Source organism: Conger conger, chromosome 8 (assembly GCF_963514075.1).
Source record: "Conger conger chromosome 8, fConCon1.1, whole genome shotgun sequence".
Taxonomy (NCBI): domain Eukaryota; kingdom Metazoa; phylum Chordata; class Actinopteri; order Anguilliformes; family Congridae; genus Conger; species Conger conger.
In genome coordinates, this window is record NC_083767.1 from 9115903 (window position 1) to 9142286 (window position 26384).

The 26384-nt window shown below is 43.5% G+C and overlaps 1 protein-coding gene across 2 annotated transcripts; it reads left to right on the plus strand.

The window, feature by feature from the left end:
• Nucleotides 1–319: 319 nt before the first annotated feature.
• slc7a2 (solute carrier family 7 member 2) lies at nt 320–24123 on the plus strand. 2 transcript variants are annotated; one of them, XM_061251467.1, is made up of 12 exons: nt 320–359; nt 12628–13011; nt 13849–14004; nt 14807–14972; nt 15104–15240; nt 15694–15916; nt 17386–17525; nt 19745–19847; nt 21348–21565; nt 22736–22902; nt 23208–23316; nt 24013–24123. In XM_061251467.1, the coding sequence occupies exons 2-12, from the start codon at nt 12642–12644 to the stop codon at nt 24084–24086; spliced, it is 1863 nt and encodes a 620-aa protein (XP_061107451.1). In that variant the 5' UTR covers nt 320–359; nt 12628–12641; the 3' UTR covers nt 24087–24123. The 2 variants fall into 2 exon arrangements, with proteins under 2 accessions (XP_061107451.1, XP_061107452.1); XM_061251468.1 differs by lacking the exon at nt 17386–17525 and adding an exon at nt 17964–18100.
• Nucleotides 24124–26384: the final 2261 nt, after the last annotated feature.

A 26384-nucleotide genomic window follows, 5' to 3' on the forward strand; every position in this document is an offset into this window, starting at 1 on the left:
ACTTTCCCCCTAAACTTAAGCGAACAATGAGCAAGTTTAAGCAAGCAGCCTCTCCAAGTCGCACCTTTTCGCTAAGATATTTACATACCACTTTCTGCGCAAGTCTTCTTCCTTTATCCAAATATGTGAAAGGCAATGCTCAGTCGTCTTCAGATAGGCTACATTGTAGATCCCTGCCCAGATATTTACCAATTATCTACTGCGCCCGCTCGCATACGCGCCAAACCCACCCTCTTTTTAGATGTCGAAGTAGAACGCACGTGGAGGGAGTATTTAACAGCTGCGAAATACAAGTTTTGAATCGAGTTCAGAACCGCTGTTGAGACCGCCGCTGTCCTCCGCTTCGAGATCCTCACAAAGTAAGTGGCTTCGTGGCAAGGTAATGCATATACCTATATACTGCCGAGTCGGTTTTCGTGAAGTTACAGCGTAAACGGTATAGCGTAGAATAGACCGTGTTTGACCATACGCATTGATATGTTCTTCTTCTTATTATTAGTTTTCTAGTCAGTCTAACTTGGTTGCATTAATGTAATACATTAAATGAGTCATTATTCCCATTCTAATTTTGGTGATTCGTGGTTTGGTAATTCTTGATGACTTGTATTACTTTCTAAAATCATTATCATTATTATCCAAAAATCATATTTAGTTCCTACCTAATGTTATCCACTGTTCGAGTGCTGAAATATACATGCAAACTTTACATGCACAGGAATTAAGTTGCATGCAAAGACTCTAGCGGCAGCTGCAGGGCTTCGCGGCTTGCAAAGCGAACACTGAAGCATTATTATGCGTGGATGCATAACCCGCATAAGCATAACATTCCCAGGAGTTTCGGATGATAGCGTTTTAATCAGTGTTATGTACAGACAAGTGCTAGTTGGAACTACATGTGTAAGTTATCAGTTTTGATTATGCAGAATACTTCTGGTATAATTAGAGATTATATGAAGTATATACTATTTTTCACAGGGGATGAGACGCAGGAATATCTCATAAACGAGATGGTTCACCGTCCGTTCAGATACAAACTGGATGTGTGAAAATGTTAATACGTGAATACTGCAGTTAAATTCATATTCTTTGATTGTCGTGTTCAACTCTTCAGCTGTCGATCTCAAATATATTTATATCAATGCAATACCAGGGAAAAAAATCAATTCATATATATATATATATATATATATATATATATATATATATATATATATATATATATACACACACACATACACACACAGCAACTAAATGCATAAAAGCATGTCATCAAGAGGTTCAGCTGTCAAATGTCATAAATGTGATCAAAGTGACTTTGACCATGCTGGTGAAAAACTAAAAAACATCCAGTGACAAACCTCCAAGTGGGTAGGCTGCAGCAGAAGGGTTAGTAAGTGTAAAAAATAAGTTAATACCCCATAAAGAGCTCACTGAGTGAATATTGTCTCGGGGTTGTATTATGACTTCAGGGAAATAAAACATATTTATTTATTTATTTTTCTTCTCATATCTTGTTGTTTCACCAGACCAGACCATACCTTGAGTCACAACTAAGTTCAAATGTATATTCATGAATTGCACTGATGGCTGGTACCTGTACATTTGGGAAAATATGCAGGCATGCTGTTGAGTTGCACGCTTTGAATTTACGACCAACAAGACAAACAACCTTCATAGACTCGGTGATATATCTAAATTGAATGCACTTGCCAAATCTGTGCAGAACTGACCTGGAAACAGACCATATGCAGATTTGATATCTTTATTGTGGCTGCTCAGAGTCTAAGTCTCTTGATTGTTTTTTGTGGGAAGACAACAGAGTAGTATATAATATAATCCAATATTTTGTTTTTTGAGTTTTAGTTCTTAATTTAAAATAACAGTGCAAAATGAACCTGTGTAAAGCATAGTGATAGGATGCTTGAATTATGCACTGAAAGTTAATGAGGGCTTCATGGACAGCAGAAATCTATTGTTGTTCCAAGTGGCTTGATTGACATCAGACATTTGAGGCAAAAATTTCACACACGTCTTCTCCCAGTTTCAAAAGATTCTCCAAATAAATGAAGAGCCATCTGTTGCGGTGTAACAGAGTAACACGGCGAGATTAGGACAATAAAAGCCTTCAGTTAAACTAAGTCAAAGTGATTGACTTACAGATGCTGGGCTGTCTCTCCTCTGTCCCACTGTGCAGTGTTCATACATCCTAAGTCCAAACTGCTCTTCCAAAACCCGGATAATAAACAGGGTTTTCTGTATTACATTAGATCAGGAAAAAAAATCTGAAAAAGGGGCTGTGAGCCATGTCTCCAGGGACTTCTTGCTTTCAAAGAATGAATTTGCCAGTACGAAGAAAAAAACTTGTGGCATATTAAGTTCAATGAAGTCCCTTGGTTCTGGACCACTGAACTTAATATTTCTTGGGATTAAGCTGTCATTTATGATTGCATTACCTCCCACTAATACTAGTTTAATACATTAATGAGCCAAGAATTTTCAACCATGCGATTGCAGCTTGTTTCAACAGACATTTTTCAAGGCAGGGATAATGCATGCATTTCAGAAAGCATTCTTTTATCCAGTATAATTCAGATATGATTCATTTTGGAAAATACTTTTGTTTAAATAACTTTGCTTTCAAATAAGCACAAGAGTTTCATAGACTTCTGTGAAATTTCCACATCTTGCCAATAGTCTTACTGCCATTGATTGTCTCAAAGGTCTGGTAGCATCCAAAGTACATGGTCTTCAGCTACAGTTCATGATGACCATCATGTGATGAGACCGTCAGACCAGAGTATGGTAGTAAGCGAAATCTGGAATCCTGTCTATAGTCCCCTGGAGCCTCCAAAGCACAGCTTGTTATGGGCCCTTTGTGAAACATGATTAGGTTTGGCAGCTGACATTGTATTTTCACAATTCCATTCATATTTATTCATCAAGTTTGGTTTAGTGAAGTCCAAATTTGGGGAATCAAGGTGGGGAATGCAAGAGCTGTGCTGGGAATGATTAGTCATCAATGTGTGCATAGCCAGTTTAGGCAATATATACTAGGGTCAATGCCTCTGCTGTTTTGAAGAATGCCATGATATCTTTTAGGAAGAGTGGGATTCAGAAGGATAGAATTGCTTCCTAAGTGGTCAGTAGATAAAGTTGTTGATGTCGAGCTCCTGCTTTATCATTTGCAAATAGCACCATCTGTGTGGGATCAGGGACAGAGGCCACGTCAAACTGTGAGAGACCAGACCGAGAGACCCATCCAATCCACTCAATAAGCTGATCAGTAACAGTATTTGGTCCAGAGAGATCAATTCATCAATGACAGTGCAAACAGCTCACTGTTTGAGATCTGTGATGTTTCATGCTCTTCAATGACAGAGGGTTCAAACAGGATGTCATGTGAGACCACCAAGAACAATAGTTTAGTTATACAATTACTGCGTGAAATTGCTTAAGGCAATTCTTTATTTTATAACTAAATGCTTGTAGTTTCAGTAGGGATTTGAATGTTGTCTTCACTGTTTATTTAATTGCCTTACTCTGGGAAATATGAATTTGACCATGAAAATTAGTTTAGATGCTTGTCAGTCAGGGATGGGCATGATGGCACTCAAATATTTTGAAATATATAATATAATATAATATAATATAATCATAAGATTTCAAGGTGAAGAAGTCTCACAAAGAAGTTTGATCCCATCAAAATGTTGCAACTCTGTATGTGCTTTAATATGCTTTACATATATTTTAACATGCAAGTGATGATAGGCCATTGAACCTCCTTGAATGCAAAAAGCCAGTTTCCCTATCAATAATGTTGCACCAGGTAAACACCTAGCTGCTATCTTTTCTTCTCAATACTTTGAAAAACTGTGGTGTCTTGTATCTTGCCAGAGAAGCAGTTTTCTGTTAATAGATATTGGACTGTCCTGGCTCAGAGTTTGTTTGCACCCGCAGAGTGTGGAGATTCTGCTTGATGGGGTGTTTTAATAAGACGTTTATATTGTTTGCTCACTTGGACCTGTTGACTATCTCAGTTGTTTTTGCTCCAGCAGGCTGATCTAAGAGCCAATATAGGAACTGTGAACACATCAGTGACGCGCCTGGGCCTGCTGTTTATACGGTGTCCTCTGTGTCCCCATTACCGCTGGCTTCAGGGTTATCACACTTTTAATTTAATCTCGCCCAGTACAAGTGCTCTGTCCTGTTGTGCTTGACTGCTACTCCATGCATTTCGCTTTTCTCTTCCTGAAATAATGTTCTTAGATAAACAGCACGTGCTGTAGAGCATCTTATGTGCACATATGTGTGCAGCTGTTGGAGAGATGCTTCTAATTCGGGATGTTTACAAGCCTTCAGAAGAGGGAATACATGGTCTGTTCTTTCAAATGATGTTTATTTCAGGAGTAAACATTATTGTGGGAATAAAAATAAACCTGTCATGTACATACAGTATATGCAGGCTGTAATAAGGGCAGTCAGTTAGGTCAGCATCCACATCCGAATGCATGGATATGGTTATAATGGATATGGTTAACTGAATGATATGCCCATTGGGATTTAAGTGAAAAGAGATAATCTTTAATAAAGGAGACCGATATTCCAGGAAATGTAGTGAACGGGCCAGGTAAATACAGGAAATTGTGGAAGGTCTTGGGAGACATTCATATCAATAATGCAGAAGGTATTCTTGGACATACAGCTACCTGCCTAATACCTTTAATAGACACTGCATTAGGTTTAACTAAGAGTGCTTATACCACCATCCACCCCAGGCTAAGGGATTTACTATGAAGAATATAAACTGTGCTCCTGCAGTTGTTTATACTCTTGAGGATTTGTCTGCTGACCTGGTTGTTCTGATAATGCATCCTAAATAGTTACTTGGGGGGGTTTGCTTATTTCTGCATTCAACAAATTGGCAGAAAGCGTAATCATAAATAATGGTCAGTTTGAGTTTCTGTGCAAATTCTATGTCAACATTTGTCAATGTATTGTGTGTCTTCAGTATAATGTGTCTAGTTGTTTCCATCTTATTAAATGCAATATTAATTCATTTCTGTAGGCTACATGGATTCGGATTACATGAATATGATGGAATATGATGGAATATGAATTTTAAGTGACTGAGATGATTTTGCATGATTACTGGAAGGATACCTCAGTGTCCTCCAGAAATGTACTGACATTAATTTAATGTCTTCTGGTGTCCACATTGTAAAATATTTAGTAATGACTCATAGTAATATGATATATGCTGACTCGATCCTGTGCATGCTCTTGCTATGCATAAAAGCCTTTGAAGGCACTGCCACAATATAGCACATCTTTGGAGAGTTTGCTCAAATTGTTGGAACTAATCTGTCTGGATGTGAAATTTGTACAAGCCCTGGAAGAGCTGATTTAAGTCTAGACATCTAATCTGGCGATGACATTTTCATAAAAGACTGCTTCACTGTGGTCACTTTGTGCTATGGCGTTACACTTCGATTGTTTGCATTTTGCTTGAATGGTGTCTTTGGTGAAAAATCTGGACTAGCTGGACTTTATTTTATTTTCTTTGCTAAACAAAACAGTTAAGTTGGATTGGAGCCCCGTTTTGACTGTGTCTACCTTTGACCAATTACAACAAAGCAACAGTTTTAGAATTGTATATAAACAGTTGCTTTGAGAGAAGTGGGACAATAAATCCATTTTGTTTCTGAAACGGTCACATTTCTTAAAAAGGTGGAACTTTTTTTTGAGACGTTTTTTTTAAAACTTCTGTGGAAAATACTTTCTACTGTTGGAAAAGGTACGGTCTTTCATCTTGTATTACCTTTCACAAGGTGTGTAAATTCTCAGCACACTAGGAAACTGCTGTGAGACACTTTACACTTTAGTGCGTTGTCATTTTAGGCACATTGCCTCATTGGTATTTTGATGGATATTAATGTTTAGAATGATAAATCACCCTTTTTAACAGTGTGGTGTCAGTTGAGCCTTTCCACAATAATCAGCTGTTATATTTTGCAACATTTGGATTGAAGAAACATGAATTGCATTGTAAAGATTTGACACACATAGCGCATAGCAGTGTTGTGGTGTTGTCGCTGTTTTGTGATCCGTAGACCATTTGACATTTTTCCTCTTATCACTCCACAGAAGCTCAAACATTTATTGGTAAATTGGTAATAGGAACAAACAGGTTCCACTGCTGTCCAACTGCTTTGCTGAGTCAATTTGCAGATATGATATTTGATAGGTGTTAGGAGATTACTGTGTTAAGTCATTTGGGTCACTAGGTGACCAAATCTGCATTCACAGCCTATTTGTGAAAGGTTCAATACTTTTTGCAACCACTCCATCTTCATGTTTTCCAGATTCTGTTCACTTACAATATTGAGTTGTGCTGACTGTTTGGAATAAACATGTTTTTTAAGCACTAGATATCAGCAGGGGCGTGCGCTCATTGTGGGGGGGGGGGGGGGGGGGGGGGGGGGGGGGGACATGGCAAAACATGAATAAAGACCGAGTGAAACCTTTTTGACAAATGGCCATTTGCCATAATACATTAAATCCACAAAGTATTAGCCTTCAACTAAAAATAAAACTGCCGGTATTAGTAGTCTACAGTTTAAAACTGAATGTTCCAGAATGCATCAGGACAGGTTGGCGGCTTTGCAATAACCGCAATACCAGGATAATTGCGATGAATATCCGAATCGAATATTCAGACAAATGCGACCGAATGTTTTGTTTTGCATGCCGGTTATTTGCATCTAGTAGCCTAAACCGCATGGCACTACTTTCATTGCGTGAGGGTGTGCTAATTGGGAAATTTGGTTGTCAACAATAAATTAAAATTATCGCCATAATGAAGTCTGAATTCCGTCGGATTGCTGTCCTTTGAGATTGTCGAATACGACAGTATTTTATGTCATTGTGTTTTCAAGTAGCAAATGTTTATCCAATGTGCTGGAGTAATGTGAACTCACTGTTCCGAACACCACGTTGCCTCACGATGTTCCGAACAACTTTCATGATGAATAAATAACAGATTACTTCCAAATGGATGGAAAAGCACAAAAATGCGTTGGTTTTTGTTTGTGTACGTGTTTCATTCCTTCCGTGTTTATAAAAACTTGATAAAGTCACGTACATGATCCGTTTCAGCATACAGTGACAAGGTAATGGTGCTCCCCTGTGACTGCGGTGGGGAAGCTATAGCCTAATTATTGGTCCAGTTCACGTAAATCAAAGTGTTTGAGTGTCTGGGATAGTCAATAAACAACCATAATAATAAACCACATTCCTCAGGATAAAAACTACAATTGAAAGGACATCAATTTTTGATGGAAGCGCCCCCCGTGTTCTGTTCGGAACACAGTGAGTCCTGTGCACGCCCCTGGTTATCAGTGACCAAGATAGGAACCTTACATATATACATTTCATATATGTATGTAAAAAGAGCATCCCTGATTTGCCTGTAAAGTTGCGGACATTCTGCTTGATTTGATTAAAACATTACTCAAAGGATCCCGGCTTTGTGTGGAATCTGTCTGGCCCCTCCGTACTCAGTTTGGCACAGGCGAATGGCAGCCTTTCGGTCCGTCAGCATTCGCTTTGGTATTGTGCAAGTCCTGAGTGATACCATGGCGTTTGTTTGGCCTGAAAAGGCTTAATTTGGCTCTCTGGCCAGACCAACTGGTAGGCTCGCAGCTGCCTAAGGTTACCTAAGGCTACCTGTGTTGTAATTAATTTCATTATAAGCTTTTTTTTCTTTTTCTTTTTTAAAATATGTTGTAGTAATACGAATATGATAATGTTCTTTCTCAAACATTTTTGTGTAAAATTATGTGAGAATCTCTCTGGAGGATTAAGCATGGTTTAGAATTAGGTCCTTGACAAATTTTGTTTGTTTTATCAAATGATAGCAGTGCCCTCAAATTCCTTGTTGTCATATGCTTTAATCAGTTTATTTGCCATTTTTCTCACATTACTAGACTAACAGGGCTGTGCTGAACTGGGTCAGCGTGAGGTTTAGATTCTAACGGACAGAGTTTGAATGGAAAAGGTGGGCGGACAGACTGTTATGTCAGTATGTGTGTTTTTGGTCATTTAGGGAAAAATGAAAATGCCGCCGCACAGGCAGAACAGAGCCGTGACCACAGACGACTATTATTAGCTGTGGCTGTAATAAAATAAATTTGAGTTTGGTGCCAAAGCTAGATCTCTTTTACCACTGTTTGGACTGCTATTCCTGTCCGGCGCATTTTTCAGGCTAAATACTTGACTGAAAGATGCATGTTTCAACGAGAGCGATCTCCCAGTTCGGCTCCAAGTCTTGGCTTAATTTGAGAGGCAAAAGAAACTCTGTGTTGCTCTCAGCCCGATGGCCCTGCAGATATATTAGAGAATGGACAGACTGATTAAGTAAGCTGATGGGGCTGTGGTAAGGAACAGGGGGGGGGGGGGGGGGGTTGGGGTTGGGGTGTGGGGCTTGGGGGGGGATACCTGGCATCAGTGGCCCAAACCTCCCATTCATTACGTCTGGCATTTACTCGTACTCCAGTGTCTGAGCCAGCAAAGGGGGCCGGGGGGCCAGGCTGCTGAGAGGTGAGCTGGGGCACTGGCGGGTGGGCGGGGGGGTGTCATTCTCAGAGGAGACCAGACCCCTTTTCTGGTGTCTCAGGCCCTCCTGAGCCAAGTGTAACGCAGACACAAACGGACAGCACCTGGCCCCCTGATCCTTTTTACCCCGAAGGGGCCTGTGCTTATCCCGGACGTGTTTTCCTTTCATAAAGCTGGTTTTGGTTAAAGGTTGTGGTCGGGCGGCCATTTTGATTTGAATACGATTTGACATTCTCAAGATACACCTGGTCGGTTTTTTTCCCCATGGGTTCTTCGTAGGTCACCTGTCGCTGTTCTGTGTGAGAATCGCAGGCGATCCTGTGGCGAGTCCTCTTTGTCACGTGCCATCGGCATCCTAAAAGAGAAGGGTACCATAAAGGGGCTCAGGTCTGCCGCTGCTGTTTCTGACCATGTTTTGTATCATAGTGTTCTCAGAAGGTATCCTGTGACACCGATATAAAGGGGGGAGGCGAAAGGCGTCAGAATCGCGTCCGATCGCGCATGTCCGCGACCTCAGCGGAACATTGTGCAAGGCCGCTGCTCCTCCACCCTTCCCGGACCAATCAGCGTCCATGCTTTTAGGAGCTCTTCCAGGCTGAGCTGGGCAAACAGACCTGTCTGTTTCAATGTTTGTCAACGTTGCCCAACCGTTTATCTGTGCTCAGCAAGCACTCCGGCAGCTGGGGCTGTTTGGCCTGTGTGTACATTAGAAATCTTCTTTTTTTTTTTTTTAAGTGACAGGAGCTCTCTCTTTCTCCTATCCCTCTCTTATATCTCTCTCTCTCTCTCTCTCTCTCTCATGTGCTCTGTCTCCGTCTCTTTCTATCTCTCTCCGTTTCTCTCTATCTCGCTCATGAAGTTCATATTCAAGGTCAATGGCTTTATTGGCACAGCCCAAACACACATCAACTGCAACAACTATAAACTATAAGGGGCTTTGACCGAGGCAGAGGGATGGAATAGATCTCTCTCTGCATCTCTCACTCTCTCCCTCTCTCACCCTCTCTCTCTACATCTCTCACCCTCTCTCTCCCCCCCTCTTCCTCTTCCTCTCCCTCTCTCACCCTCCCTCTCTCTCTCTCTCTCTCTCTCTCACTCTCTCTGCATCTCTCACTCTCTCACCCTCTCTCTCTACATCTTTCACCCTCTCTCTCTCTCTCCCTCTTTCTCTCCCTCTCTCTCACCCTCCCTCTCTCTCTCACTCTCTCTACATCTCTCACCCTCACTCTCTCTCCCCCTCTTCCTCTCCCTCTCCCTCTCTCACCCTCACCCTCACTCTCTCTCTCTCCCCCTCTTCCTCTCCCTCCCCCTCTCTCACCCTCCCTCTCTCTCTCTCTCTCTCTCTCTCTCTCTCTCTCTCTGTGCACTGGCTGTGCAGGCCCTCGTGTGACCCCTAGCCCAGAGGCTGTACGGAGCGACTTGGCCCCCCCTGACAGCCCCCCCCCTCCCTCCCTCCCTCTCTCCCTCCCTCCCTCCCTCCCTCTTCCCCTTTCCCCTCCTCTCACAGCAGTGCTGGGGAGGGTCACTGGGTCTGGGGGACAGGGGAAGAGCATGTTGAGACAGAGCCAGATTCTACCGACAGAGTAAATATAGCTGCATTGGGTTGTGGGATGTCAGCAGAAAGTATTTTGGTTGAAGAAGTGTTGAACGAACTTGAGACTTGTCTTGGATCTTGGACTGTGATTTACCTTTCTGACGGCCATTTCTGTGTCACAGACAGAAAGAGAGAGAGAGAGAGAGAGAGAGGGAGAGTGAGAGAGAGAGAGAGAGAGAGCTTACTAGGTTCAGTGGTGGTTCCTCCTTTGTGTGTACAATATATGTGCAGCTTTGGCAGCCATTGTGTGTGACTCCAGAATACGCAATATTTTTTGTCTCACCAGAATCCTCTGCAGGTAGGTGCTGAACACATATGTAGATTTGCTCTTTGTTACTGTCGTCAGGACGATAATGCACTTACAATTATACAGAAAGACAAACTTAAACAAAATAGCAAAATTGTTGGTTCTGCGTCAAGGAGTTACACTATGCATGTAGTGGTACGGACCTATATAGCCTTTGACATCACTGCCTCATGCACCCATGCATGTACATATAAGCATACACACACACACACACACACACACACACACACGTGCACATTTACAGTACCTACAGTATTTTTGTATGAGAAAATAAACCATATTAAAGACCTTCCTGAAATTCTGCTGCAGTAACTGCTTCCAAGTAGACATCACTGGGCGGGGTTCAGTGTGGGGTTCACTCATCAGGAAGTGAAAGGTAACCCTTTGGGCTCGACCCAGGCCTCACGGCCAGAGACTCACGTGACCCCTGATTCCAGCTGTGGGGCATTGTGGGATACGAGAGTCCTCTGACCCGCCTGTGGTGCTCAGCTGCAGTCCTCCAGAATGTGTTTATATAACTCAAATTTCTATGGTAATGCATAGTTACATAGGAGATAGCCTTTCTGTTTCCTGTGGCTTAAAACCAGACTTGATTAAATGGATATTAATGTGCAGACAGTTTTGCAGCCTGTATAACATAGTTGGTCCTTGGAAGCTTTTAGTTAAATTGCATCAGTGCTGTCACAAGCTTAACATATTTCCCAGTGCAATAGTTTGTCTCAGAAGGTCACCACAGAGATGGTGATCTCCGCATACTTTCGATGAGTTTTTCAATTCATTTGGATGCAGGCCAGTGAGCTAAACAATGCACATGGGAATTGTTGTCAAGAACAAAGCAAAACTTTATGTCCGTGAAGGCCTCTTAATTTACATTTTCCATTGGAAGTGATGCAATTAGTGCAGGAAGCAACTGCAGTGGCATTTTCTCAGAGAGAAGGGCTTTGTGTTTCATTTTGTAAACACTCATTGCACTCCTTTGAATGCAGATATTTTATCCTTCATATGCACACAAAGCCTTTCAGTAAAAGTTGGGATATAATGAGGTTTGTGTAATTATTGCAGAAAGCCTTTAGAATACTTCCCTCCTGGAGTCCTGTCCCGTTGATCAGCAGATCACACAGTGGAATGTTTAACGTGTTTTTTTTTTTTGGTTTTTTTTTAAACGTACAGTAGATCTTTTTAAAGCAGTGGGTCATCTGCCATACCCTTCCCATTATTGTGTTTTAAAGCTGTTTTCCTATTTGTGTCCGGTTTATTTGTTTCAGAAGCGTTATGTAATACCTGCTGGAGGCACTGTTGTGATTGGCCAATGACGGCAGTTGTTAAAACAGTTGCAAGTGAAGCTTTGGCTTGTGAACAAGTAGACCGCTTAAAGAAAAACAAACATTCACAATGTATCTCAGAGTTCGGCAGCAGAGTATCATTAGGCTAGGGCTTAGCTGTGTTCCTTTCCTTACCTCCATCACAGTAAATGAAAAAGCTTGTTGAGCAGGTAGCGAGGCATAAATACAAAGATTAAGGTGAAGAGAGGCACCAGAAAGGTTGACGCCTGTGATTTTTAGTTTCAGTAGTACTTATGAAGAACAACATGCACAGGTTTCTGTCTTTATACACAATTTTTTATACATATTTACTGAAATTATTAACACTAAGGTGTGAGGCACCTGAAAGCAATGGAGTTCTAACACTGACTTAGATTTTTGGGTTAAGTACCTTCCGGTACAGAGGCAGTGACTCGCATGAGAATAAAGCCTCCAACCACAGAGTTTGAAGTGTGATTCTCCTCATCATTGCGTGACCTTGGAACTATATGTTTCTATCTGCATTCTGAGGGGTTTTGAGTTATTCACAGGTACCAAAACGAATGGGCTCCAAGCAGATGGAACCTTTGAAATGTAGCATCTTTTCATACTTCGAAACGATTTTTTTGGGAAATCTTCATGCACACATTTATTTCACACCAGTTAGATCTTTATAATTCTAAGGTCTCGATTTTTGCATCGCTCCCAGCCATGGTTTCCGTCTCCCTGTCCACCCATGGTTTTTGTGTCACGGTGAGCGTTCCCTGTCCGTTTTATGGGACAATACTGACCTTTCCCGGCGTTCCCGACAGGACCTCGGAACAGGATGTTGGCCCACATGCTCTCGTTCGGCCGCTCGCTGGTGCGGAGGAAGGTGGTGAACATGGACAGTCTGGAGGACTCCAAGCTGTGCCGCTGCCTGTCCACGCTGGACCTCATCGCCCTGGGCGTGGGCAGCACCCTGGGGGCGGGGGTCTACGTGCTGGCCGGCGAGGTCGCCAAGGGCAACTCGGGCCCCAGCATCGTGGTGTCCTTCCTCATCGCCGCGCTGGCCTCCGTGATGGCGGGGCTCTGCTACGCCGAGTTCGGCGCCCGTGTGCCCAAGACCGGCTCCGCCTACCTGTACAGCTACGTCACCGTGGGGGAGCTCTGGGCCTTCATCACCGGCTGGAACCTCATCCTCTCCTACGTCATTGGTGAGCTAGTCTGAAAACATGCGCTCACACGTTACAATAAGGTCACATGAACTGGCATTATCTACTGTAGATGTTAATCATGAATTAATGATGTAAAAATACATTCATTAAGCATGAAATAACTTTTCATTCATTAATGACTTCTAAGTAATGTATTTGTTACATGAATGTTTATACATTAGCAAACTATATTAATAAAGCTGTAAAAATTATTGGTCTGGACCTACTTTAGTTAATGCCAATTCATGTGACCTTAATGTGTTACCATGTACTACAGATGAACTTCTGGGATTTCTCAGGACTTTTTTCATACGTCCCCAGGCACCACAATGCCCTTTAAGGCTTATAAAGCTTGGGTTTTAGGGATCCCCTGGGAATCCCAAACTTTCCTCTGCAAAAACATTTGAAAGAATATTTTCTTAACATTTCCCCATTTCAAAAATTATCTAATGTATGTCTAATTTGGTTTACACAAATAAAGCTTTTCTTATATAGACCCATCATCTAAAAAGAGCAGGGTTTGGGAATGCCCTTATGTGTATACAGTATTGAATAGCCACTGCATTGCTGCGTGTAAAGTGTTGGATACCTACCCTGGTAAATATCTTAATTAGGATCTTACCAAGGTCCTTATTTTTAACTTGAATATGTTGATAGAGTCCTTAAAGATCTTGGTTAAAGGATCCTGTGCATTTTATTTACTTGGGTACAAGTGAAGTTTCTGAGCCGCTGTTAATTTCATGTTAATAACCCGTCAGATAAAGGACCAGTTTTTAGTGACAGAAGACAGACAGAGTTGTGAAACCGGGTCCTGCTCATCGGCTTCTCTCCGTACAGGAACCTCCAGCGTGGCCCGAGCGTGGAGCGGGACGTTTGACGAGCTCATCGGCGAGCACATCGAGCATTTCTGCAAAACCTACTTCAGGATGAGTTCTCCTGGCCTGGCCGAATACCCAGACTTCTTCGCCGTCTGCCTCATCTTACTGCTCTCAGGTACAGCGCATCTTTACTGGTCACCTGAAGTTCTACAAAATGGCCTCCCCAGAGCACCACATAGGCTGGAACTGAAATGAACGAATGTCACATGTTACTTTATGGGGACATTCCGAACTCTTGAATTTCTGTTGACAGCAAATATAAACAAGCTCATAAATATCTTTCATAATTTAAATATTACGGGTTTGGCATTGCAGATATAAAAATAAAATCAGATTTTAATAAGAAGCAACAGAATACGTTCACGTACTGGTCACATGGTAGAGAGGGCATGTCACAAGGCCAAAGGACAGTGAAAAGATGGGATTGTTTCAGCATTAGGAATCAGGTGGCCAACAGGCCTCTCCACTCATATGCAGAGGCGAGGGTTTGGTGGCTTTCCAAAATGGTGATGTAGTCCCACGCTGTACAATGGCTTCAGTCTTCCCACAGAACATTTTGCTGCTGTAAACAAGACATTTCTGTCAAGCAACCAGAAGGACATTTTATTGACGAAAATAAAATACTCTGCACTATGGCTGCATGTACTCCAGCTTACTGCTCTCTTGAGGAGAGTTTGCACCGAAGCTAAAGCATGTAATGACATTCATGTCTAAGACCCAGCCATGGAACGGTAGTACACAACTGAACTGTGCCTTGGGCTAGAATAAGATATTTCCCATTAAATCAGGTCTTGGTTAATTCTTCTCACCTGCTATAGTTCGATTGACCTGGGATACTCTTGACAGCACCACTGAGTGCCTGTACTTTGTGAGTGAAGAATTCTGACGGGGTTTGATTTGTGTCACTCTTTCCTCAGGGCTTCTGTCGTTCGGAGTAAAGGAGTCTGCCTGGGTTAATAAGGTCTTCACCGCCGTCAACGTGCTTGTGCTCATGTTCGTGATCATCTCGGGATTTGTCAAGGGTGACCCCCTCAACTGGAAGATCTCCGAAGAATCTCTCATCAATGTCACAATCGTGACAAGGTATGCGGCAGAACTGGTCTTAACTAGTCAAAGGGAGTTAAGACCAGATCCTTGGTAATTGGTGTTCTCTTGTGCTGACGTCGCTTGTGCAATATCGGCGTATTATATTACTGGCCTTCTTGTCCATCCAGGAATCTGTCATTTGCCGATAATGTCACCAGCGATTACGGTGTGGGCGGCTTCATGCCGTACGGGTTCGGAGGAACGCTGGCTGGAGCGGCCACCTGTTTCTACGCCTTCGTTGGGTTCGACTGCATCGCAACCACAGGTATGCTATTGCTAATATTTGCATGTCACCTCATGTTCTCAGTGGGTAGATTTTCCTGTTATACAATGGGGGGAAATGGGAGTGTGTGAGACCCAAAACACATATATAAGTCTAAAAAAAGAGACAGAGATAGACAGACATAGAGACCTGACTGCTAAAAACATTAAACATGTAACATTAAAGAAAGGGCTCTAGAAATAAAAAATAGAAAACGAATTATCACATTATATCCTGTCCTGCCAAACAACCCCAACTTTCATACCACCGACAAAAAAACCAAGAAAATGGAGAGAGAGACAGAGACAGCGAGAGACAGAGAGAGAAATAGAGAGAGAGATAGAGAGAGACAGAAGGGAGAGACTGACAGAGAGATCGAGAGAGAGGGACAGACAGAAAGATAGAGAGAGAAGGAGAGTGAGACGCAGGTAAAGAGGCAGGTGTTTCCCGTGCCAGGTGAGGAGGTGAAGAACCCGCAGAAGGCCATCCCTGTGGGCATCGTGGTGTCCCTGCTGGTCTGCTTCCTGGCCTACTTCGGCGTGTCAGCCGCCCTCACCCTCATGATGCCCTACTACCTGCTGGACGCCAAGAGCCCCCTGCCCATGGCCTTCGAGTATGTCGGGTGGGGCCCCGCCAAGTACGTGGTGGCAGTGGGGTCGCTGTGCGCCCTGTCGACAAGGTGAGAGCCAATCATACGCACCCACAAACCCCTCCGCTGTGTCCCGCTCTGTGGCTCTGTCCTACCTCACTATGGCCATTGGAGTGGAGGAGTGCATCTCAAAGTGTCACAAAAAACAGTCACACAGTAAAATCACCAGTGTTAGTTCAACTCTACATATGAGTCCAATAGAGTTGATTTTACTGTGCACATTCTAATAAATAAGTGAATGTGCATTTGGCATGAAATTTTACCATCACATACTGGGTTTTGTGACAGCCCTGTGCTGAAAAACTATGACCGGTTCTCTCAGTTTTCCACCACGGTAGTTCTGTCAAATCAAATAAAATAAAAAACGTATAAATTCTCAAATTCTCTTTGTCTCCAAACTGAGCCAGTCTTTTAAGCTTTTAAACTATGTGACTTTTGTGATGCCACTCCTGAACCACTGAGTAACTTACTGCTATTTTATGTTAATGTATTTCAGCCTACGCTAATGATTAATTAATAAAATGACGGAGAGTGTTTAGACACGGTATATGGGACTTAATCAGTTAAAGTCACATATGCTTAATAATACTGTGTGCAACCACTGTCCATCATGTTTTGAGTGTATACATGTGATGCACTGACAGAGTTCACATTTCTTGATATTAAATATTAATGTAATGGAGTGATTATCATTGTTGAATGCATGAATTTTGTGGGGCTGGATCTTTTTATGAAGAAATATTTCCATTCACAGGCTTCCTTTCCTTGGCAAATGAACTTATTTTGCAGCATAACACTCCTTTCAACAGGGTCTCATTAGCCATAGGCCAGTGGTTGTACTAGTGGCTCCATTACTGAACGCCTGGCTGACCACAATTGACCTCATTTACAGTCCAGTGGTGGAGGTGACCGTGGAACTGAAGACATGGTGGAACAGCATTTAGCACATTTCCTGTTGGTTCCTCTTCCAATCGGTGGGAACAATGGAGTCAATTTCCTGACGATTCTCCTCCGAGTCGTCTGGGACTCCAGGCTATTTTAAGAGCAGTGCTCATTAATCCCTTTTTATTGAAAAGGAAATGGAATGATTACATAATGGCATTTATAGCCAATTCTCCGAAACAAAAATAATTGGTCATAATGAATCCTTTGGGGCCGGCCCCTACAGTAACTGTAGCTGCTGCTTCAGAGGATGTTAGCCTGAAAAGAAAGCCTGTTTTGCCTGTGATGGTGTCAGACCTGGGTCAAAATACATAATTGTTTTGGATTCACTGCTATACCGACCTTGTCTAGTGTATTGGAACCTATTAAATACTCTGAGAAAAGTGCAGACCCCACCTTGGTTGGCTGAGCTGTACCAGGGAGCTCAGTCAAGCACAGAAAAAGCATTTTTGAGTCCAAAACAGTTACGCATTCGCCCCAGGTCTGGGTGGTGTGTGTACCTGTGGGTGTGGGCCGCTAACCTGTATCTGATCTGCATGTCTCTGATCTTCATACAGCCTGCTTGGCTCCATTTTCCCCATGCCACGGGTAATCTATGCCATGGCTACGGACGGGGTGCTTTTCAAAGTGTTAGCCCGAATCAATCCTAAGACCAAGACCCCTCTAATTGCCACAATGACCTCTGGAATAGTCGCAGGTGAGACTGTGGGGGAATGATGACCGACCGTTGTTGAAATGTTCACCTGTGACAACCTGGGACCCTGAAAGCATCAGCTAGAAGAGACCTTTAGTTTCCCGCACAGGAAAATGATTCTTGCTCGCATCAGCATGTTAGCTGTGACATTTAGCAGACCTGTGTCAAACATGTAATTGTTTTGGATTCAAATACTTTTCTACGCTTTGCTGAGCTTGTCTTGACCAGGGAAGATCAATCGAGCAAACATATTTAAATCCAAAACCGTTATGTATTTGACCCTGGTCTGACATTCAGTTTGCTGCTCTCAGACAGCTTTAAATGTTTTCCTCTCGAGCTCACTCACTCAGGTACCCTTCACAGCTGTGCTTTTTTAGGATCTCCCGGGTTGCCACGGTGCTGCGGAATGTCTGCGTTTGAACCCTGACTTTTTCCTTCTAGCCTTCTGGGCTCCATGTTCCCGCTGCCCCGTATTCTGTATGCGATGGCACGGGATGGCTTACTGTTCACCTTTCTGTCCAAACTGAGTAAGCGCCAGTCACCCGCCCTGGCCACCATGGCCGCAGGGACCACAGCGGGTAAGCTCCAGAGAGGGAGGGGGGTCACGGCCCCCGCGCCCCCCCTGCTTGTGTGTCCCTGGATGGAGGAGGCCCCTGCATGCGCGGGCCGATCGGGGAGCGGGTGCACGTCATTGGTGGAGGTGGTTGAGCCAATCAGAGCCTGGGGTGTGCGGTTCATGTGTGCCGAGATTCATCTCTGGGGTTCCAGCGGGCATTCAGTCAAGCACTGGTCAAGCTGAATTTGCTTTCTATACTACATAGCAATAAAGCTAGCCCTAACTACAGTTAGATGAGTGTTATATGTCCTTGGGAAATATATATTTGAAAGTAAAATAATATATGTAATATTTATTTTTGGACCAAAGCTTCATTCGTATTAATATATCTTCTCAGTGCCTTACTGTAACTGGTGAGACTATTTCTCATTTCCTTATGAAATGAAAAGTTGGATAGAGTTAGGATAGGTAGTGGAACCGCGGCAGCTGCCGTAGATGTGCAGTATAGAGCTGTTGATTTCTTGCCAGTGGGTGCACACGCTCAGAGAATTGTGTGTCGAATTTGGGGGTACGATTGTCCCCGATTTGATTACCCCTATTGCATTCATATACACCAAGCTTGCTCCAAGCTTAGACTTATTGTGTTGCAGTATTATAGAAGACGGAACACAATTGTATTTTGCAGTTCATCGTTCAAAGGTGAATTATTTTTTTATTGACGAGACATCTTTATCCAAGGCCACCGGCATTTTTTTTTTTATTAGCAGGATAAGCCCCTTGAGATGGCACTTGTTTTCAAGGGGGTCCTGAACTATGTTTCACCATTTCCTGCTCCAGTGATTGTTCAGGCTGATAACTAAAGATACTACAGTACACAGTATTGTTTGACGCAGACATGTTTTCATGATTATTAGCCTAATGTTAATGACATGATTGGGGATCCATATACACTCACTGACCACTTTATTAGGTACTAATACACCAGCTCGTTAATACAAATATGGTAAATGGTAAATGGCTGGCATTTATATAGCGCCTTACAATTGATGCTTCTCATTCACCCATTCATACACACACTCCCACATCAACGGCGATTGGCTGCCATGCAAGCCACCGACCAGCTCGTCAGGAGAAAAAGGGGGTTTGGTGTCTTGCTCAGAGACACTTCGACACAGCCCGGGAGGGGGGTCGAACCGGCAACCCTCCGACTGCTAGACGACTGCTCTTACTGCCTGCCCCGCATAATTATGCCTTCAAACCTCAAATAATTATGTGGGTGAAAAAAGCCTTGTTAATGAGAGATTGGTTGACAGGAAGGCGACAGTAACTCGAATAACCACATTACAACAGGGTCATGCAGAAGAGCTTCTCTGAACCTACAACACATTTAAGCGGTTATGCAACAGCAGCAGAAGACCAATAAGTCTCATAAATACTTAAGAAAGAGGTCACTGAATGTATTTAACCATTGCATGCTTGTCACTCTCTGTGGTTGGTCCTGTTCTGATTAGTTTCTCTGTTCTCATGTATGTGGTTTAGTATGATGTCATGTGATCTGTGAACGCTTTGGGGATTGAGGCACGTTTAATGTGGAAACCTGTCTTGGGGGAGTTGATGGAGGCCGCTGTAATGGAACGCTCTGTGTTGTGTGCTGTCCCATTTACAGCCATCATGGCCTTCCTGTTTGACCTCAAAGCCCTGGTGGACATGATGTCCATTGGAACTCTGCTGGCCTACTCCCTGGTGGCCGTGTGCGTTCTCATTCTTAGGTGAGTGCGGGCGGAGGGATGGCTCCTGTGCTTGTGGTAATCGCTGCTGAAACATTGAAGCTAAGACCAGCTGGGATTCTAAGATGGTTAAAATGGCTGAAGCTGTGTTTTCGACACTTCTAGCTGGCAGAGTAAGTTGGTGGTCAAACTGGAGGGCGAACAGTTGACCACAAAAAAGTGTTCAATGCGCAGCTTAAACCAGCGTGACCAGTTTAGGCTGGAATTTCTGGCATGTATACGCAAATATCCTTATACTACTGCGGAAATACGTTTTTTACTTGTTAATGAAATTAGACCTATGATGCAATCCTGTTGAATAACGTGAAGGCGTTGTGGATCTCAGTGGCCTGTTGAGTACACAGTGATGCTGGTTTGACCTGACTTTGCACGGACTGCGTGCGCATCTTTAGATTTGGGTTTGATCCAGGACAGTCACATTTGACTACATAGAGAGAAGTGATTTATGTTTTTTCGAAACCCACAACCTCCCAAAAATATGCAATGCTCAGAAATTACAAGAATGTGGGGAATGTGGAATGAGAAAAGGACAACACAGCTCTATGTGAGGGGTAGTGAATGGTCTGAAATATCATTTGTAAATCAAGTTTTTAATAGATTTTGGAAGCCTTCTTCAGTCTGCCTCGGTGGCTGACCGTGGATCAGCCGATGTGGTCACCCATCCGATGGACTGTGTGTGTGCTATGGAATGCCACGCCACCATTAAGCCCAAACAAAGTTATACTGTGTTATACTCAGGTTCATTTATTTCCAAGAGTGTCGGACTGATTCCAGTTTACCCTGGTCTGCACATGCAGGAGCTGCATGCCCCCTAGTGGTTGTAACATGTAATATGTGTTTGTAGTCATAAAAGGTTATGAGAACTTCATTTTTTTTCATTCAGTTTTGGAGTTTCCTGTTACATGTGTAACTTATGTGTAACTCAAGTAATCCAAATCCAACTTCATCTAATATTTGTTCTATTACATTATTACTTCTTAATCTTCAGCATTGCTGACCAGCTACCAGCTCAGACAAGCTACCAGCAGTAGCTGGTTGACCAGCTCATACCCAGCTAGACCAGCTTATGACCAGCTTGACCAACTAATTTATCAAGCTGGTCATCATTTGATTTGACAGCAGGGCATAGAAACAGCACCATAGTCATAGCAGCCAGTAGCGTAGTGGTTAAGGTAGATGACTGGGACCTGCGAGGTCGGTGGTTTGATCCCCGGTGTAGCCACAATAAGATCTGCACAGCTGTTGGGCCCTTGAGCAAGGCCTTTTAACCCCGCATTGCTCCAGGGGGATTGTCCCCTGCTCATTGTAATCAACTCTAAGTCACTCTGGATAAGAGTGTCTGCCAAATGCCATTAATGCAAGGTAGTCATGCTTTTAACCTTTTAACTGTGCGTGAAGTCAAGCATATGGTTAGCATTGAGCTAAGCCATGGAGTAAATTGGAGATGTGATGTGACGCGTATGACTTCATATCCCGTGACAGGTATCAGCCAGACTACACCCAGGAGAAGCCCAGGATCAACGGCGAGACCGACGCCCTGACCTTAGAGGAGCGCGACCGGGAGTGCGAGGCGACCGGGTCGGATTCGTGTCTGAGCGTGCTGAAGTCCGAGGGGCTAACCCGGCGCTGCGTCTTCTCCTCCTCCATCCTGCCCACCGAGCAAACCTCCACCGTGGTCAACGCCGCCGTCACCGCCATAGGTCTGCGTCTTCACCGCACACCACTCGTCCCTCGCAGGGAACGCTAGGAACCGCGCTGGCTTTAAATTCCCACGGGAAGCAAATACGCTACTGTGGACCGCACTCGAATTAAATAAGTTACGTGTGTGCAAGACTTGCATGTATCTAAATTTATGTTGTAAATTGTGGCTGTTGATTTTCTCTCTCTCCCAGCCCAAATTGACAAGTTACAGCATGCAAATGTTGCGCACGTGTATTTATTTGTCGTAAAATGTAAATTGGGTTCTCTCTCCTACCCTACATTGACATTGCTCTTCAAGGGATGAAGTCCGTAATGTTGTAGTTTGGCACTTCGTACAAAGAATACAAATTCTAAGTAAATTAAAATAAATAAGGCAAGAGGTATAATAAGGCGGCACGGATGGTGCAGTGGTTAGCACTGCCACCTCACAGCAAGGATGTCCTGGGTTTGAATCCCCGTCAGCCGGGGGCCTCTCTGTGCGGAGTTTGCATGTCCTGCCCGTGTCTGCGTGGGTTTCCTCCGGGTACTCCGGTTTCCTCCCACAGTCCAAAGACATGCAGGTTAGGCTGATTGGAGAGTCTAAATTGCCCGTAGGTATGAGTGTGTGAGTGAATGGTGTGTGTGCACCCTGCGATGGACTGGCGACCTGTCCAGGGTGTATTCCTGCCTTTCGCCCAATGTATGCTGGGATAGGCTCCAGCCCCCCTGCGACCCTGTTCAGGATAAGCGGGTTAAGATAATGGATGGATGGATGGAAGAGGTATAATAACAGAAAATCCGATCTTAAACCAACCCAAACTGATCACAACTGGTTTAAGCTGTGTTTTCGACACTTCTACCTGGATTTAGCTGTTCACCAGCTGGACCAGTCAGCTAGACCACCACTTTGGTCACCAGGCTACTATACCAGTTTAACCAGCTTTAATCAGCTTTGACTAGCTTTGACTAGTCACAGAACAGCTGTGAGAAGCCCCAGACCAGCTTGACCAGGCACATACTAGCTATCACTCGCTAAGGCCAGCTTTGAATCCCATTAATCATGGTAATAGCGTAGTGCATGGACTTACATAAATGTTCAGTCTCTCGCCGCTGTATGTAGGAGATTGTGTGGATGAGCTGTGCAGTGGTTAGAGTGTATGCTCACAAGTTGCTGGTGTCTGTCTCCACAGTGCTGGTGGTCTGTGTGGTTAGCTCACTCACCACGTATAAAGGACAGGCCATTCTGGACCTGGAGCCCTGGATCCTCTGCGTATTGTTCGTGGCCATCTTCATCTTCTTCATCTGCGTCTTCGTCATCTGGAGGCAGCCTCAGACACAGAAGAAGGTCTCCTTCATGGTGCGTATAGAGTAGGCCACGCTCAGCCAGAGCAGGACGGAGCCATTCAGTTTTCCCTTGCTAAACAGTGCCAAGGCTTACTCTTTAAAGTGCACTGCAATCATATTTCACCCTGGGGCTAACGGTAGCTACGTTCTTTGAGCACTGTAAGCAGAACATGATCTCTAAACCGGCCCAATTTTGCATGCGCCGTGTCCCGGCTCTCGGTTTGAGATGAATTGAAAGCTTAGCATAATGGCCGCAGGGTACAGATCCCCCCAGTGTGAGTACAGACTGCACTGACGGTCTGATGTCCTTGTGTCCAGGTGCCTTTCCTGCCCTTCCTGCCGATCCTCAGTATATTTGTGAACGTGTACCTCATGGTCCAGCTGAGCGGGGACACCTGGATCCGATTCTCCGTCTGGATGGCCGTGGGTGGGTACTTTTCTACAAACACATCTCTATGGTGACGCATACAGTATACTGTCAGACCGCTACAGTTCCTGGATTGGTTAGGGTGGCTGTTAACTCCTGGTAGAACTGCATTGGATGGATTATCATTTCTGTAAAGTAAAAGGCTATTTTGAGCTCCAAAATACCTTTTCACACTGGACTATAATTAGCCCTGGGTTATTACTGAGTAAGCTGGATAACTGTGTTACTTCAGTCCGTGTTCTTGATTTGGGGCGGGTCCGGGTTTTACTTGATCCTGTGGCGGCGGCACGGATGGTGCAGTGGTTAGCACTGCCGCCTCACAGCAAGGAGGTCCTGGGTTCGAATCCCCGTCGGCCGGGGGCCTCTCTGTGTGGAGTTTGCATGTTCTCCCCGTGTCTGCGTGGGTTTCCTCCGGGTACTCCGGTTTCCTCCCACAGTCCAAAGACATGCAGGTTAGGTTGATTGGAGAGTCTAAATTGCCCGTAGGTATGAGTGTGTGAGTGAATGGTGTGTGTGCCCTGCGATGGACTGGCGACCTGTCCAGGGTGTATTCCTGCCTTTCGCCCAATGTATGCTGGGATAGGCTCCAGCCCCCCTGTGACCCTGTTCAGGATAAGCGGGTTAAGATAATGGATGGATGGATGGATGATCCTGTGGCTCTCCAGGTTTTGCTAATGCCCGTTGTGACGTCTGCAGGGTTCGTCATCTATTTCGGCTACGGCATGTGGCACAGCGTGGAGCGCCAGCGCCATCGCCAGCGGCAACGGTAGGCCTCCGTCTGCAGCCCCGCCCGTGAGCAGCCCCAGAGGGAGGAGGAGGTGGGGCGCACCCCCCAGGAGAACCGCCAGACCCACCCCCCCCCCCCCCCCCCCCTTCCCTGAGAAAACCAGCGAGCGCCTAGGCTAGCATACACGCCCCGGCCATGGCTATACGAACACCCAGCAGGATGAAGACGCTCACACGCACACACACACCAGTACTCCCGTTTCCCAGTCAAGCCCAACGGCCAATCGGAGCGGCCCGCACGAGCGACCGCGTCTTTTCCTCATGAAAGACCACGTAACTGTCAACGGTCAATGAGGCTGTGGTCCATTACTGATGTGATGAGAACTTGCAGCAGACCACAGACTAACATTGAGAAGCATGTACAATGCAACCCCCTTGTAAGAATAACATCCGTCCTGTACAATTTTATTATAATTATATAATATATTTATCATTATTGTTAGAGGTTAATTATATAATTAACCTGTAACTATAGCTATCGGTCATACAGTATTAGAAGCAATGTGATTTTTATTTTTTTATTTTTTTTGTAAAGTGTAATAATAAATTACCAGCAAGTTTTATTATAATATCTGTGAACAAAGTGCTTTTGACACAGCTTTTAAGGAAATACATTCGTGCCAATGTAATATAGTAATGTACAGTGTTGCAAGCTTTCATGAACTTTTCTAGCAAAGCAACCACAGTGAGAAGCTGCATCTTACCAAACTAAACTAAACTGTAAAATGAACCCAGATATGTATTTGAGCAGCTGTTAGGAGATATGCTTCTACGTGCATGGCCATGCAGCATGCTGCTTTTGCCTGAACTCTTGAAATGATTAATTTACTGTCGTTGTCATATGGCAGCATTCACTTTACCAAGTTAGATTTGCAGCTGCAATGCTACTTTGTTATACTGAAAAAAGGAGACCTATACAGCAGTAAAAGATTATGAATTCTGTGAATATCTTTTGTCTTGACTGAACTAAAAATCTTTTTTATTGCGCGCAGGGCAGCATTCCGAGTTTTCCCGGTTTTCCCTCAGCCAGGTTATTCCTAGATCTGATATGCTTACAAATGGGTTGCACTGTATTTCCTTGTTTGAATGTATTATAAAGAGAGAAGGGCTCTCTGTACAGTATTTCTGCAATGTGTCTGCCTTAAAAGCCTTAAGGCCTTGTTTTACCGTACTGTATGTAGCCTTTGAATATGTTATTAAAAATGGTAGGTATACTGTATCATAAAGGCACCTGTGTTTAAGGTTTCAATAAGTAAGATAATTTGTATTTTAATTTTATGTAAATTCAATGATCAGAAAAGTCTTTGTTTGTAATTACTTTAAGGTCATGTGCAGTACTTTTAATTGTATTACTTAAGTCTGGAATCATTTTATTTTCTGACAGTTTGGCTGTTCCCAACATAAATTCTTAAGAACAATGGATTTAAAAAAAGATGTTATGAGACATGTAATATGCTACATTGTGCGAACTTGAATTTTACCAATAAGATAAACAATGGCTATTCATGTTGAAGAACGGCCATTCTAAGTAAGAACTTTTGTGATTTCTGTCCATGTCTGGGCAGTTCTATTACCACACTTTCCTGTTCTGTCCTTCAAAAGTTCATGGACGTTTCAGTCAGCAGTTGGTGTGTTTTTTATTTTTATTTTTATTTGTTATATTTCACTTTGATAAAAAGGCCTTTATAAATGACATGGTCATCACTGAACATGGGTCTCATAATGACTGTATTTGTATCATATGTTTGGTTGAATCTCGTATTACTGACAACAGCACTGACATGTTGCAAAAAGGCCATTCTTACATTTGAAATCATAGTGATTAGCTTGCTATCTGGGGAGCTAGAACTGTGAAGCTTGACATTAGTGTTAGATGTCGAATGTTGAAAGAAAAATTGGCTACCTAACTTCTTTTGGACTTTATATATATCGATATGCTTAATGGCTCTTTTTAATAACATCCATTTTCAAGGATATCACCCCTAAGTGGCTTAACTGACCTTTTACAAATATGTTACTAATTTATATTTTAAAGCTATACATATGTACGGTTTGATTTTGTTGTTTAGGGTTCTTTCCCCATTTTTTATCTTTAAATAATAGGATATATGCAGTATGAGTTATTGTGTTTGTCATTTTCACATTTGTGATACTTTTTTTTTCTTCATTTTTTTTAGTGTAGATTGATTTTGAGTCAACAAAGTCTGCATTTTGAGGGCCAAAGAATATTGGCCTTCACTTGTTTTGATCATTTATAGCCATGATTGTTTATTTTTAGCTAC

Bases quoted from the DNA above. Each gene is read 5' to 3' on its own strand.
- slc7a2 (XM_061251467.1), top strand. From the start codon at position 12,642: ATGTTGGCCCACATGCTCTCGTTCGGCCGCTCGCTGGTGCGGAGGAAG. The intron at 15,241-15,693 runs GTATGCTATTGC...TTCCCGTGCCAG, and splicing joins CGACTGCATCGCAACCACAG to GTGAGGAGGTGAAGAACCCG. The intron at 23,317-24,012 runs GTGGGTACTTTT...TGACGTCTGCAG, and splicing joins CTCCGTCTGGATGGCCGTGG to GGTTCGTCATCTATTTCGGC.